This window comes from Alosa sapidissima, chromosome 13 (genome assembly GCF_018492685.1).
Source record: "Alosa sapidissima isolate fAloSap1 chromosome 13, fAloSap1.pri, whole genome shotgun sequence".
Taxonomy (NCBI): Eukaryota; Metazoa; Chordata; class Actinopteri; order Clupeiformes; family Clupeidae; genus Alosa; species Alosa sapidissima.
Window position 1 is genome coordinate 36,216,377 of NC_055969.1, and position 12,223 is coordinate 36,228,599.

Here is a 12,223-nt window from a genome sequence, read left to right on the forward strand (position 1 = left end):
TACGTGGCCGAAGATATAAGAACTAGGACTCATAGCCTACATACAGATACAGATATATTTATATAAATAAATATCATGCGACATTTATGTATAGTTCCTGATCTCTTCCCCCCACCATGTCCTGCTTTGCTTTGTGGTTTCAGTAGGTGCTAAATAATAGCCAAAAGGCTTCCATGTCCTGTACGGCTCTACCACTTATACAACTTGGCTTTGTTTTTCTTTTTGTTTCTTTTTAAATGTTCAAAACAAAAACACAACTCATCTACGTTCATAAGTGTATTTACAAGATTACAAACTCATAGATCATAGACCAGAAACAAGTTAAAGCTGTGAGGTATAGTTTAGTCATCCTCCTGAAACTACAGTGAGTGCCCCATAGAGAGGGCCCTGCCTGGAGAGCTCAGTGCCCCATAGAGAGGGCCCTGCCTGGAGAGCTCAGTGCCCCATAGAGGGCCCTGCCTGTAGAGCTCAGTGTTTGGGGCCTCTGTTGGGGACGCCCCAGGGCAAAGAGCTGGGGAACGTCTGCGGAGAGCCAGAAACACAAAACAACAAGCCCAGCGCGGGTTCTGCTCATAATAGTACACACATCATTTTTAAATTTAAACACTTAAACAGAGGATTCAAAAGGCTGGTCAAAGATAATAAGAGATTATGATACTCTAAGGGAACCAAAAAAGAGTTTTAAAAAGCATGTTTCATCTGTCAAAAGTGACTTAGGTCATGTACCATGAAGGGGCCCCTGTAGACAAGTCTTTAGGAAAACAGAGTTTGTGGAAATTTGGTGTTTGGTCAGCGGGCCCTGGGCTGATCCGAGACGACGGGTCTCTAGAGGTCTGGACCCCTCCTGGGCTGATCCAAGAGGTCTCTAGAGGTCTGGACCCCTCCTGGGCTGATCCAAGAGGTCTCTAGAGGTCTCTCAGCTCCTTCACTGAGTCTGGACCCTTCAGTTGTCACCCGTCTGGCACTGGAACAGTCGTGATTCCGAAAGACAGAGAGAGAGAAAGAGAGGGAGGGAAAGAGAAAGGAGGAGGAGTACAGAGAGAGACAGACAGACAAACAGAGAGAGAGAGTAGAGGAGGAGATGTTGTGCCATGCTATGTTGTGTTGCGTCGTGTGAGGTGCTTCAGGCCGTGTTGGCCTTGAGGAACACCAGCTTGTTCATCTCCTCAGGCCTGTTGACCTTGAGGAACACCAGCTTGTTCATCTCCTCAGGCCGTGTTGACCTTGAGGAACACCAGCTTGTTCATCTCCTCGGCCGTCACCTGCTTCTTCCTCTTAAGCGCCAGGCTCTGTTGGCACATGCTGACACACTCGCTGCGCACCCCGACCGCGGGCACAGCCAAGAGCCAGAGGGCCAAGCGCGCCAGGCGCGGGAACTTGTCCACGGCGGAGTTCCAGTACTGGAACAGGTCAGGTGTGGCGTGGAACAGCGGCTCGGCCAGGTACTGGAACAGCTCCTTCCTCACCTGGGCCTCCTCCGCACTGTCCGGTCCCGACCCGTCCACACGCCCGCGCTTCGCCAGCAGAGAGCCATCGCAGTCCCGGTCCTCACCTCCCCCACCTCCTCCTACACCAACACCTCCACCACCTCCTGGTGCTCCACCACCTCCTGGTCCTCCAGCTCCTCCACCACCACCTCCTCCTGCACCACCACCACCTCCTCCTCCTCCTCCTCCACCCCCGGACTCCTTCATGCCCAGAGCCATCTCGCAGACGCGCCCCATGATGTCGTCGTGCTGGTAGGCGAGCGCGGGGCGCAGCTTGAGCTGAGGGTCGAGCACCATGGCAACCTGGTGGGCACGCTCCACCTTGAACTGCTCCTTCAGCGCCTCCAGGAAGTAGTGGCACAGCTTGCTGCCGCCGGCACCCGCCTCGCCCGCCTTGGCAGTGAACAGCTTCTCCAGCCGCAGGTAGACGGGCAGCACCTGCTGCAGCGTGGGCCGGCGCTCGGAGCCCAGCTCCAGGGCCGCCTGGCGTAAGGGTGCCAGCAGGCATGCCAGCGTCCCCAGCATGTGCTTGTTCAGGCCCTGCAGCAGCGGCGCCGTCCACTTGGAGCGGCCGTACGCCTCGCAGATGGCCTCGAAGTGCTCGTGCACCTTCAGCAGCGCTTCGGCCGTGGGGTCCCAGCAGGGCGGGCTAGGGGCCGGCTCGTCGGCCGCTTTCCCCTCGCCCGCTCCGCCGCCGCTGCCGCTGAGGAAGTTGGTGGTGCTGGCGATGTCCCTGCAGGTGGCCAGCAGCTCGCCCAGTTCGTGGAGGCCGCGCGCTTGCAGGCTTCTCCTGCCCAACACCGCCTGGACCACGGCGCCCAGCGAGCAGCCCGCGCAGCGCAGACTGACCCCTCCCCCTCCACGGCCGCAGAAGGCCTGCGCCGACGCCCACACCCGGCCCTCCGTCACGTACACCGTGCGCATCTCCGACATGACGAACTCCGACAGCACGTTCTGCGCCCAGTGGTGCACCTGCTCTGGCCCCTCCCTCAGCCCCGCCTCCCGGATGCCCAGCACGTAGCGCCGCGGCCGCCCGCCCTCCACCTGGTAGGCCGTCAGCACGTAGCAGGCGTCTGGCCCCGCCGCCTGCGAGTGGCACGTCACGGCGATGCCGTGGGACGCGCTAGACCCCAGCGCACACGTGACCTTGACCTTCACCTGGTTGTACATGCGGGGCAGCTGGCGCAGCGCCAGCAGGCTGAGGTCCGAGCCCAGCGCCTCGCGCAGGTTGTAGGCACCGTGCCGCGAGCCCGTGTCCACCAGCGTCTGAGCCAGCTTCAGGAAGTCCTTGCTGTTGAGCGCGCTCAGTAGGCCCAGGTCAGCACACATCAGACGCAGCAGCCGCTCAGACACCTGCTGACGCTCTTTCTCAGGGAGCAGCCTGTTCTCCTCTGGAGAGAGAGAGGGGGAGAGAGGGGGGGAGAGAGGGAGGGAGAGAGAGAGGGAGGGGGAGAGAGAGAGGGGGGGAGAGAGAGAGAAAGACACAGAGAGGGGGAGAGAGGGAGGGGGGGGAGAGAAAGAGGGAGAGAGAGAGAGAGGGAGGGAGAGAGAGAGAGGGAGAGAGAGAGGGAGAGAGAGAGGGAGGGGGGGGGAGAAAGAGGGAGAGAGGGAGGGAGAGAGAGGGAGAGAGAGAGGGAGGGAGAGAGAGGGAGAGAGAGGGGGAGGGGGGGAGAGAAAGAGGGAGAGAGAGAGAGAGGGAGGGAGAGAGAGAGGGAGAGGGAGGGGGAGAGAGGGAGAGAGAGAGGGAGGGGGAGGGAGAGAGAGAGGGAGGGGGGGGGGAGAGAGAGAGAAAGAGAAAGAGAGAGACACAGACAGAGAGAGAGGGAGGGAGAGGGAGGAAGAGGAAGAGAGAGACAGACACAGAGAGAGAGGGAGGGAGAGAGGGAGAGAGAGAGAGAGAGAAAGAGAAAGGACAAAGGGAGAATGAAAGTTACCAAAGCTCAAATATCAATTATTCAATCAATTATCATATTTTTTTCAGTGATCTGAAGGGTGATGGGGGCGTGTGTGTGTGTGTGCGCGTGGACACTCACGATAGGTTGTGTGGTTACGCTGTGCAGGCTGAGGTGATTTCCACACCTGGTCCTGAGCCACTGCAGCAACGCAGCTTTTAGAAGACTCCACCTTAGAGTGGTTCTCATTGTCCGCTGTGTAGGGACGACAGAATAAGGAAACACACACATGAGAAACACACACACACACACACACACACACACACACACACACACACACAGCATGTGTAACGTAATGACAGAAACATAAAGAGAGACTTTTGAAATTTGAAGACAGAAAACAATAAAGGCAAATCATTTTATGAAAAAATAAAGCTGTTTTAACTTAAGATTTTTGTGCAAGATGTGAAAAATGACGCCAATCCCCTGTACACAGCAAGTACCTACACACTTCACAACTGACACAACAACAGACATTTCCAGAAATATCCAGAGACAGGATGCATGTGGAGTTTTGGGGTTTGCTAACTCGTGCTCACAGGGTGTGTCAGTGCCTACAGGGTATGTCAGTGCTCACAGGGTGTGTCAGTATGACAGAGCCTACAGGGTGCGTCACTGCCTACAGGGAATGCCAGTGCTTACAGGGTGTGTCAGTGCCTACAGGGTGTGTCAGTGCTCACAGGGTGTCAGTGCCTACTAGGGCTGTCACTTTTGTGAAAAAATCCTGTTCGATTTGAGACATAAGTGTTCATTAAATCGATTGTAACATCGATTTTTTAAAGACGTTTAAAGACCTTTTTCTAAACGTTTCCATTTTCAACGCTAAATATAGGCCAATCCACAAACAACTAACAGGCATTAGGACGAACGTAAGAGGGCGCTTGTAGACGCAAGCCAGCAATATTTCTGATGATTTATTGGCGTGAAGTTTCGTGCACAATGACAAACAGGAGTGCAACATTCTTGAAAACCAATAAGCAGAGTGGACTGCCATTACATCAGTGACAAACATGACTGCAGGCTTCAACGTAGCTGTGTCTGTGTTTACGATTAGAAATGTCAAACAAATTTCACCTACGTAGAACTCGATTGCAGTTTGCATAGCCTACCGCTTTGTTCTTCTCCATAGTTTTGTATACCAAAAATCCGAAGTACTTCCACATCGAACTCCTCAAGTTATTAGGGCCCATCACTCGTCTCTCTACACGTCGCACAGGTTGATCGCGTTGTCCATTTTTTGGCAAAACACGAGCAGCACAACAGCTGATTGAAACAGCTGTTGCCGGTGCGTAAAATTGGTGGGAATTTTCTTTTTAACTTTCGCAATACTTACTGCACTTTGGAATTCTTTTATATTCTTATGTGCTTGTTTGTGAATTTTGTTACATCTATCTTTTTTATTTGTTTAATTCGTTTAAAATTAATAGTGTACATATTTGGTTAAAATCGATTCCCTATTTTAGTTTTCGAAACTTGTTTGGTCCAATCGATTGTGCAATCGATTTTCGAACGTAAAGTGACAGCCATAGTGCCTACAGGGTGTGTCACTGCCTACAGGGTGTGTCAGTGTTCACAAGGTGCATCAGTGCTCACAAGGTGTGTCAGTGTTTCCCTGAAGTCTGAACAGCATTCTGTCTGATGTTTATGCAGCAATGAGGCTTTATGCAAACCGCAGAGAGTAGCATTCAGGCTTTATGCAAACCGCAGAGAGTAGCATTCAGGTTAAAACAAAACGTGTTCTCCAAGGTCACGCACACACACACACACACTAGCAGAGTAACTAGCAGAGAGAGGATAGCCCCCGGGTCAAACATACTAGACAGTTAAGAATGCCCTGACCTGGACAGGCCTCCACGGCATATAAGTGTCTATGAGCGTGTGTGTGTGTGTCTGCGTGCGTGCGTGTGTGAGTGCGTGTGCATTTGTCATTGTGCACCGTCATAGCCTACATCAGTGTTTCTCAACTGGGGTGCCGTCTGGCATCCTCAGGGGGGCTGCAGAAACGTGGCTAATAAATGACACTGGGCTAATAAATGAATGCATAAGTTTGGAATCTTTCGTCTAGCTTTATAGTTAGTATAGATAGTTTTATAGTTAGAATAGATAGCTTTATGCTTTATAGTTAGTATAGATTAGCATAGATAGCTTTATAGTTAGCATAGATAACTTTATAGTTAGCATAGATAGCTTTAAAGTTAGCATAGATAACTTTATAGTTAGCATAGATAGCTTTATAGTGAGTATAGATAGCTTTATATGAGTAAAGTATTTTTTGAGGAACGGCAACTTTCCATATTCTTTTTTCAAAACTGTTCTACTCGCACTCAAGTTCATTTTTTGGCAAGTAATCTACTCTTTACTCAATTGCCTTTCGTTATGAGTACAAGTTTATTATCGGAGGAGAAAGTATCTCGAGGGAGAAAAGCGCACCCCTCCGTCGGTGCACAATGGCCTGGCCTGGGAGAAAAGAAACAGGGCTTCAGAATGCTTCGTTATGTTGCCCCGCGTTTATAAAAGTAAATGACTGGCCTGACCATGTTGAAGCAGCCTACTAATCCACTACTTGTGTGTCCTTGAATAAAAAACAAACATTTCACAGGCTGTTGATTACAGTGCATGAAAATGCACTGTTCTGTTATCCGAAGTCGTCGTCGTCTTATTATTATTCTTCCCACCAAATTTCTGCATCTAATTCAGCTTTAACCGTTTAACGTAGAAACTTCATTCAAACTTTGTAACGTAGGTCTTGATAAGGACACATAGGGAATGTATTTTTCACTTTTCACTGCAAAAAATGAATTCTATAATCTTATTGTTCTTATATTAACCCTCTAGGCGCCACAGTCGACTATAGTCGACAAGATGCGGTACTGAATAAAACGGCCGATTTAGTCAAATAGGGGGTCATATTTCGTTCGACCTCCACTCCACTAGAAGGCAGACATGTCATACGTCATTCCCGAGTCGGAAAAGAGTCATGCTTTAAACAAAACTTTTGCGCTACAGCTGCAGTGAATCAGTGCGTGCAATACCGGAGCTAGTGTGAGCCACTTTGTCAGAGCGATATTGTCAACGTCAGCGAGTATTTGCATTAGATTATCATCTAATGGCATCAAAAAAGTTTACCCGAAATGAAGTGTTGGGTCTTCTATTCGCGGACCCTGATTCTGAAGGGGAATATCTGCCTTCAGAAAATGACGGTGATTCGTTTAGTGAGGCTTCAGATGAGTCCCTGCCTTGCAATGATGCAGCTGGACAAAGTGAGAGTTTACTCCATAGTTTAGCTTACACCAAGCACAAACGTTGAATCGTTTGCCCAATGTCACTGGTGGGAATAATGTTTCACGGGTTCGGAGTGTTCATCGGGAAGTTAGCAGGGTGTTAGTGGTGTGGCGAACGAGGCTGGAGGTAGCCTAATGTCCATAGCGCTAGCTTCTGTCTTCTGAACGTGTGCCTCTCCACAATCGCGGCGACAGTAACGTGGTGGAGCCTTTGTCTAATGCCACTGGGTATGTTAGACGAGGTCGAAGTGCTCATAGGACAGTTAGGGGGGAACGTAGTGGCAGTGTGGGGAGTCGCAATGAGAATGACAGTAGGCCTAGTCCGAGCTGCGCAAATTCTCTCCACTCGGCGCGCGCGAGGCAGATCTGGCTATGCTGCTCGCATGGTGGAGGTGGTGACGCTCTCTCTCTCTCCCTCTCCCACACACACACACACACACACACACACACACACTAGGTCATGCAAAGTCTATCACAAGATGATGGGAATGCCGGCCCTGTATGGATAGGGATAGGAAGTCGTTATCTCTACAGCAAAAGGCCTGCTACATAAAAAAAAAAAAAATGTCAGCCATTTATTAGTAATGATTTACACTGTTGATTTGCTATCTATTTCCCTGATCATTTAGGACATACACTATGTGTTCCTTTTTGTGTGTTCATGTCCTTGTGATGTGTGTGTCTTTGTCAGCTAAGAAAAAAAAAAAACATCAACAAAAACAACAAAAAGAAAAAAAACATTGTCTCTTGTCTTGTCTCGTCATCTCACTCCTGATCTGTGCCTTGCCGTGGCAAATTAGCTTTTGAACTAAACAGGTCTTGTCTACTTGTGTTTGTGTGTCATCTGAATAATATATATGTGCCCCATACATGGAATCAGAGTGCCTACTGTATGTAGTAAATGGAAAATCTCTACAGCAAAAGGCCAGTCTACCGCTACATGCATTTGGTTTGTTTCTGCCATTTATTAGTAATGATTTACACAGTTTGTTCACTACTTACTATTTACCTGAGCATTCAGTATTGTGCAATATAGCATACAGAAGGGACATTTTGGGGGGAAAGAAGTGGTGCATTTTATCATTCAAACATAATCCAAGATGGCCGCCAACATATGACGTCATAATATGCAAATAACATTTAATCTCTACATAAACTTTGGGTCATCCTTAATATTTCTCTAATTTACAGAAAGTCTTTTATCACTTTTAAGATATAGCCTTTTGAAATGAAGATGTCAAAATTGATCGTTTCGGAAAAAAACCTCTGGCGCCTAAAGGGTTAAGATTAAAAAATCTATTTGGTATTGTTTTTAGTATGAAAGACTTACCTAGCGCCCTCTCAAAAGATCATTTTGACTTAATTTAAGAAGACTTTAACTTATTTTAAGGAGTCTTATCAAGACAAAGTTGCTCAATGCACTGGCAGACAAATTTGCTTGTTTTTAGGACAAATTTGCTTAACGCACTGGCAGACAAATTTGCTTGTTTTCAGGATGAGAATTTTTTTTAATTAAGTCAAATGATTTCACAAGAAAGCGCTAGGTAAGTCTCTTTATACTGAAAACAATACCAACTAGTTTTTTTTTATCTTGATATAAGATTAATAACACTTGGTTAGCTTTTGTTAGATAAGCAGTTTTTGCAGTGTAAACTTTATAGCTTATTTTTCCCCATAGACTTAACATGGGCTGATGACATCACAATGGACTAATTAACTTGATTTGCACTTGTATCAACTTCCAGCTGCTCACTACTAGGGCCCATCAAAGGGCCAGTTAAACTGATTGCACTTGTATCAACTGCTTTCTGCTTAACTAGGCCAACTCTCTGTGTCTCTCCATTCTACAAGGATATAAGGCACATTCCATCCAACTTTCTATCCATTCATCCTCTTCAAACATTCACTCATCCACCCATTAAACTATACATCAACATCCATTAAACAATCTGCCTATCAACATCCATTCAACTTTCTGTCCATCAACATCCATTACACACTCTATATATTTAACTTTTAAACTATATACGCTGTCTCAGGCTTTAAACATACAATCTGGCTCTACAGATCCTGTTCAACTATTTCCTCTGCCCACAACTGTTTCAAAATAAATGTCCTCACTACAATAATTCACTATTAAAATTTTTAACTATTTAAACTACTCAACTATTTAACTGTTCAGCCATTTCAACTGTCAGTTGTTATCAACTATGACTTCTGCCAACTGTTATCAAATAAAAGTTTGTTTTGCATTTTATGTTAATATACAGTATGTTTATATTTTCATGCACTGGTAATTTCCTCGAAATTACATTTTCTAGTATTTAAGTTGTCGTGGTACCATATTGTAAATGTTGGCATGTTTAATATGTTAGTAAATCATTTAGCATATTTTCCACCGGACATTCTGTCTGTTTATATATATTTTTCTGTCGGACAACTACACATGGAACCGGCCAATTTAGGTCTGTAACTGTCTAATGTAAACCCTGGTGTGTGTGTGTGTGTATTTGGTTATCTCTGTCTAAACTCACCAGCGTGGGACTGCATGTGCTCCATCAGGTTGTTGTAGAACTGGAACTGGATTCCACAGGCTCCACATGTGTACGGTTCTAGACAAGAACACGTTCTCGCTCAGAACAGAACACAGCAACTCAAACACACAACAGCTATGCAGTAGCATCAGTCTAGCAGGCTAACAGGCTAGGCTAACAAGCTAGGCCATCTCTCTTGCTTCACTGTGAACCAAAAGCAAATGTAGGGCACTGTGACAGGCCATGTTTTCCCCTCCTATCCACTCAAAGCTTTTAAAGCAGATCAGAAGTCTCACAGGAAATAAAAGGGGGCGGCAGTCTGTCACAGAGACATGGAGTCGGGCTACGGCGTGTTTCCTTCCGCTTGTGTAGCACAGCTAAATGGTTCACGTGTTATCGCACAGCTAAATGGTTTGTTTAATTGAGCGGCAAAGCGGCTGCTATGGCTGACGTGTTCAGGAGTCCTTCAGCTCGTCTTAATCACATGGACTGTCCTCAGGTCTCCAGATATTAGTCCAACAGCACCACCCCACACTACCTAACCCCCTCCAACCGCACCACAGCACACTACCTAACCCCCTCCCCACACTACTTAACCCCCTCCACACACACACAGCATCACCCCACACTACCTAACCCCGTCCCCACACACACCCCACACTACCTAACCCCCTCCCCACACACACCCCACACTACCTAACCCCCTCCCCTCAATACCTAACCCCCTCCAACAGCACCACCCCACACTACCTAACCCCCTCCCCACACTACCTAACCCCCTCCCCACACACAGCATCACCCCACACTACCTAACCCCCTCCCTACACACAGCATCACCCCACACTACCTAACCCCCTCCCCTCACTACCTAACCCCCTCCAACAGCACCACCCACACTACCTAACCCCCTCCCCACACTACCTAACCCCCTCCCCACACACAGCATCACCCCACACTACCTAACCCCCTCCCCTCACTACCTAACCCCCTCCAACAGCACCACCCACACTACCTAACCCCCTCCCCACACACAGCATCACCCCACACTACCTAACCCCCTCCCTACACACAGAGTCACCCCACACTACCTAACCCCCTCCCCACACTACCTAAGCCCCTCCAACATCACCACCCCACATTACCTAACCCCCTCCCCACACACACCCCAAACTACCTAACCCCCTCCCCACACACACCCCACACTACCTAACCCCCTCCCCACACTACCTAACCCCCTCCCCACACACACAGCACCACCCCACATTACCTAACCCCCTCCCCACACACACCCCACACTACCTAACCCCCTCCCCACACACACACCCCACACTACCTAACCCCCTCCCCACATTACCTAACCCCCTCCCCACACACACCCCAACCTACCTAACCACCTCCCCACACACACCCCACACTACCTAACCACCTCCCCACACTACCTCACCCCCTCCCCACACACAGCATCACCCCACACTACCTAACCCCCTCCCTACACACAGCGTCACCCCACACTACCTAACCCCCTCCCTACACACAGCGTCACCCCACACTACCTAACCCCCTCCCCACACACACCCCACACTACCTAAACCCCTCCCCACACTACCTAACCCCCTCCCCACACACACACACACACACACACAGCACCACCCCACACTACCTAACCCCCTCCCCACACACACCCCCACACTACACACTACCTAACCCCCTCCCCACACACACCCCACACTACCTAACCCCCTCCCCACACACACCCCACACTACCTAATCCCCTCCCCACACACCCCCTCTCATTTAAGTCACAATGCAGCGAATGAAGACGTTACAAAAAGTAGAAATTAGCAAATTATTTGAATAATATGGAAAACAAGAGCAAACAATAAACATCAATGAATGGAGAGATAGAGTGTGTGTGTGTGCGTGTACAGTATGTGTATGTGTGTGTACAGTATGTGTATATGTGTGTGTGTGTGTGTGTACAGTATGTGTATATGTGTGTGCGTGTATGTGCGTGTGTGTCTATATACATAAGTTAAGACATCCATGCTAAAGTTGACTAAAAAGAGGAATACAAAATCATCTTTTGGAAATTGATCTTAATGTCTTAAAAATTAAAAAAATGAGGAAAAGTCCAACCTTTAAGGACACCAATTTTCTTTGTGAATGAATCATGTATCGTAAATAAATAAATGTTATTCCTTAAAGGAATTATCCGGAGTAAAATGCACTTTAGATCAATTTACGGATGATTGGGAGTACATACGTTGAGTTGACATCAAAATCATGTAATTCGGATGTGTTTTGAGAAAGTTCGATTTTACCGTTTTTAGTCAAAACTCGTTAGCCTGGAAGTGACCAGGGCATATAATTTCGCCGCTACAAAATGCTATTTACCTTTCCGGAAATGTTGCTGCTGCAGCTGGCATCTTTAGGGGAAAGTCCGTAGGAGTCGACATTTCCGGAAAGGTACTGGCTTGATGAAATTCATTATGGACTCTCTATCTGACCACATAAAGACCTCGGGATACTTCGGTTTGGCTTTAGGGACCCTCTACTCACTACCACGTAAGTGTAATGTTGTTTGGAACTGTAGAAGAGGTATAAAAATAGGGTTTTGTAGCGGCGAAATGACATGCCCTGGTCACTTCCAGGCTAACGAGTTTTGACTAAAAACGGTAAAATCGAACTTTCTCAAAACACATCCGAATGACATGATTTTGATGTCAACTCAACGCATGTACTCCTTTTTATTTTTATTTTATTTATTTAATTTTTTATTTTTAAAGCCCAGTTATTTCATGGATCCAGGATACAATGCATGCAAAGTTCCCTTGGCCTTTGGAATTAAAATAGCCCCACATCATCACATACCCTTCACCATACATAGAGATGGGCATGGTGTCATTTCAGTTAGCCTATTAGCTGGTTTGATTTGGAATTAAAATAGACCCACATCACATACCCTTCAC

At 47.7% G+C, this 12,223-nt stretch overlaps 1 protein-coding gene across 1 annotated transcript in view; it reads right to left on the reverse strand.

The window, feature by feature from the left end:
- Positions 1 to 263: 263 nt before the first annotated feature.
- The window catches only part of znf618 (zinc finger protein 618), a 48,671-nt gene continuing 36,711 nt past the window's right edge, over positions 264 to 12,223 (reverse strand). Inside the window, exons 12-15 of the mRNA XM_042059507.1 lie at positions 9,255 to 9,332; positions 3,521 to 3,634; positions 1,655 to 2,878; positions 264 to 1,552 (exon numbers count right to left, since the gene is read on the reverse strand). Coding sequence (XP_041915441.1) covers positions 1,209 to 1,552; positions 1,655 to 2,878; positions 3,521 to 3,634; positions 9,255 to 9,332 — 1,760 coding nt within the window. The 3' untranslated portion in view covers positions 264 to 1,208. The remainder of the gene's footprint in view (positions 1,553 to 1,654; positions 2,879 to 3,520; positions 3,635 to 9,254; positions 9,333 to 12,223) is intronic.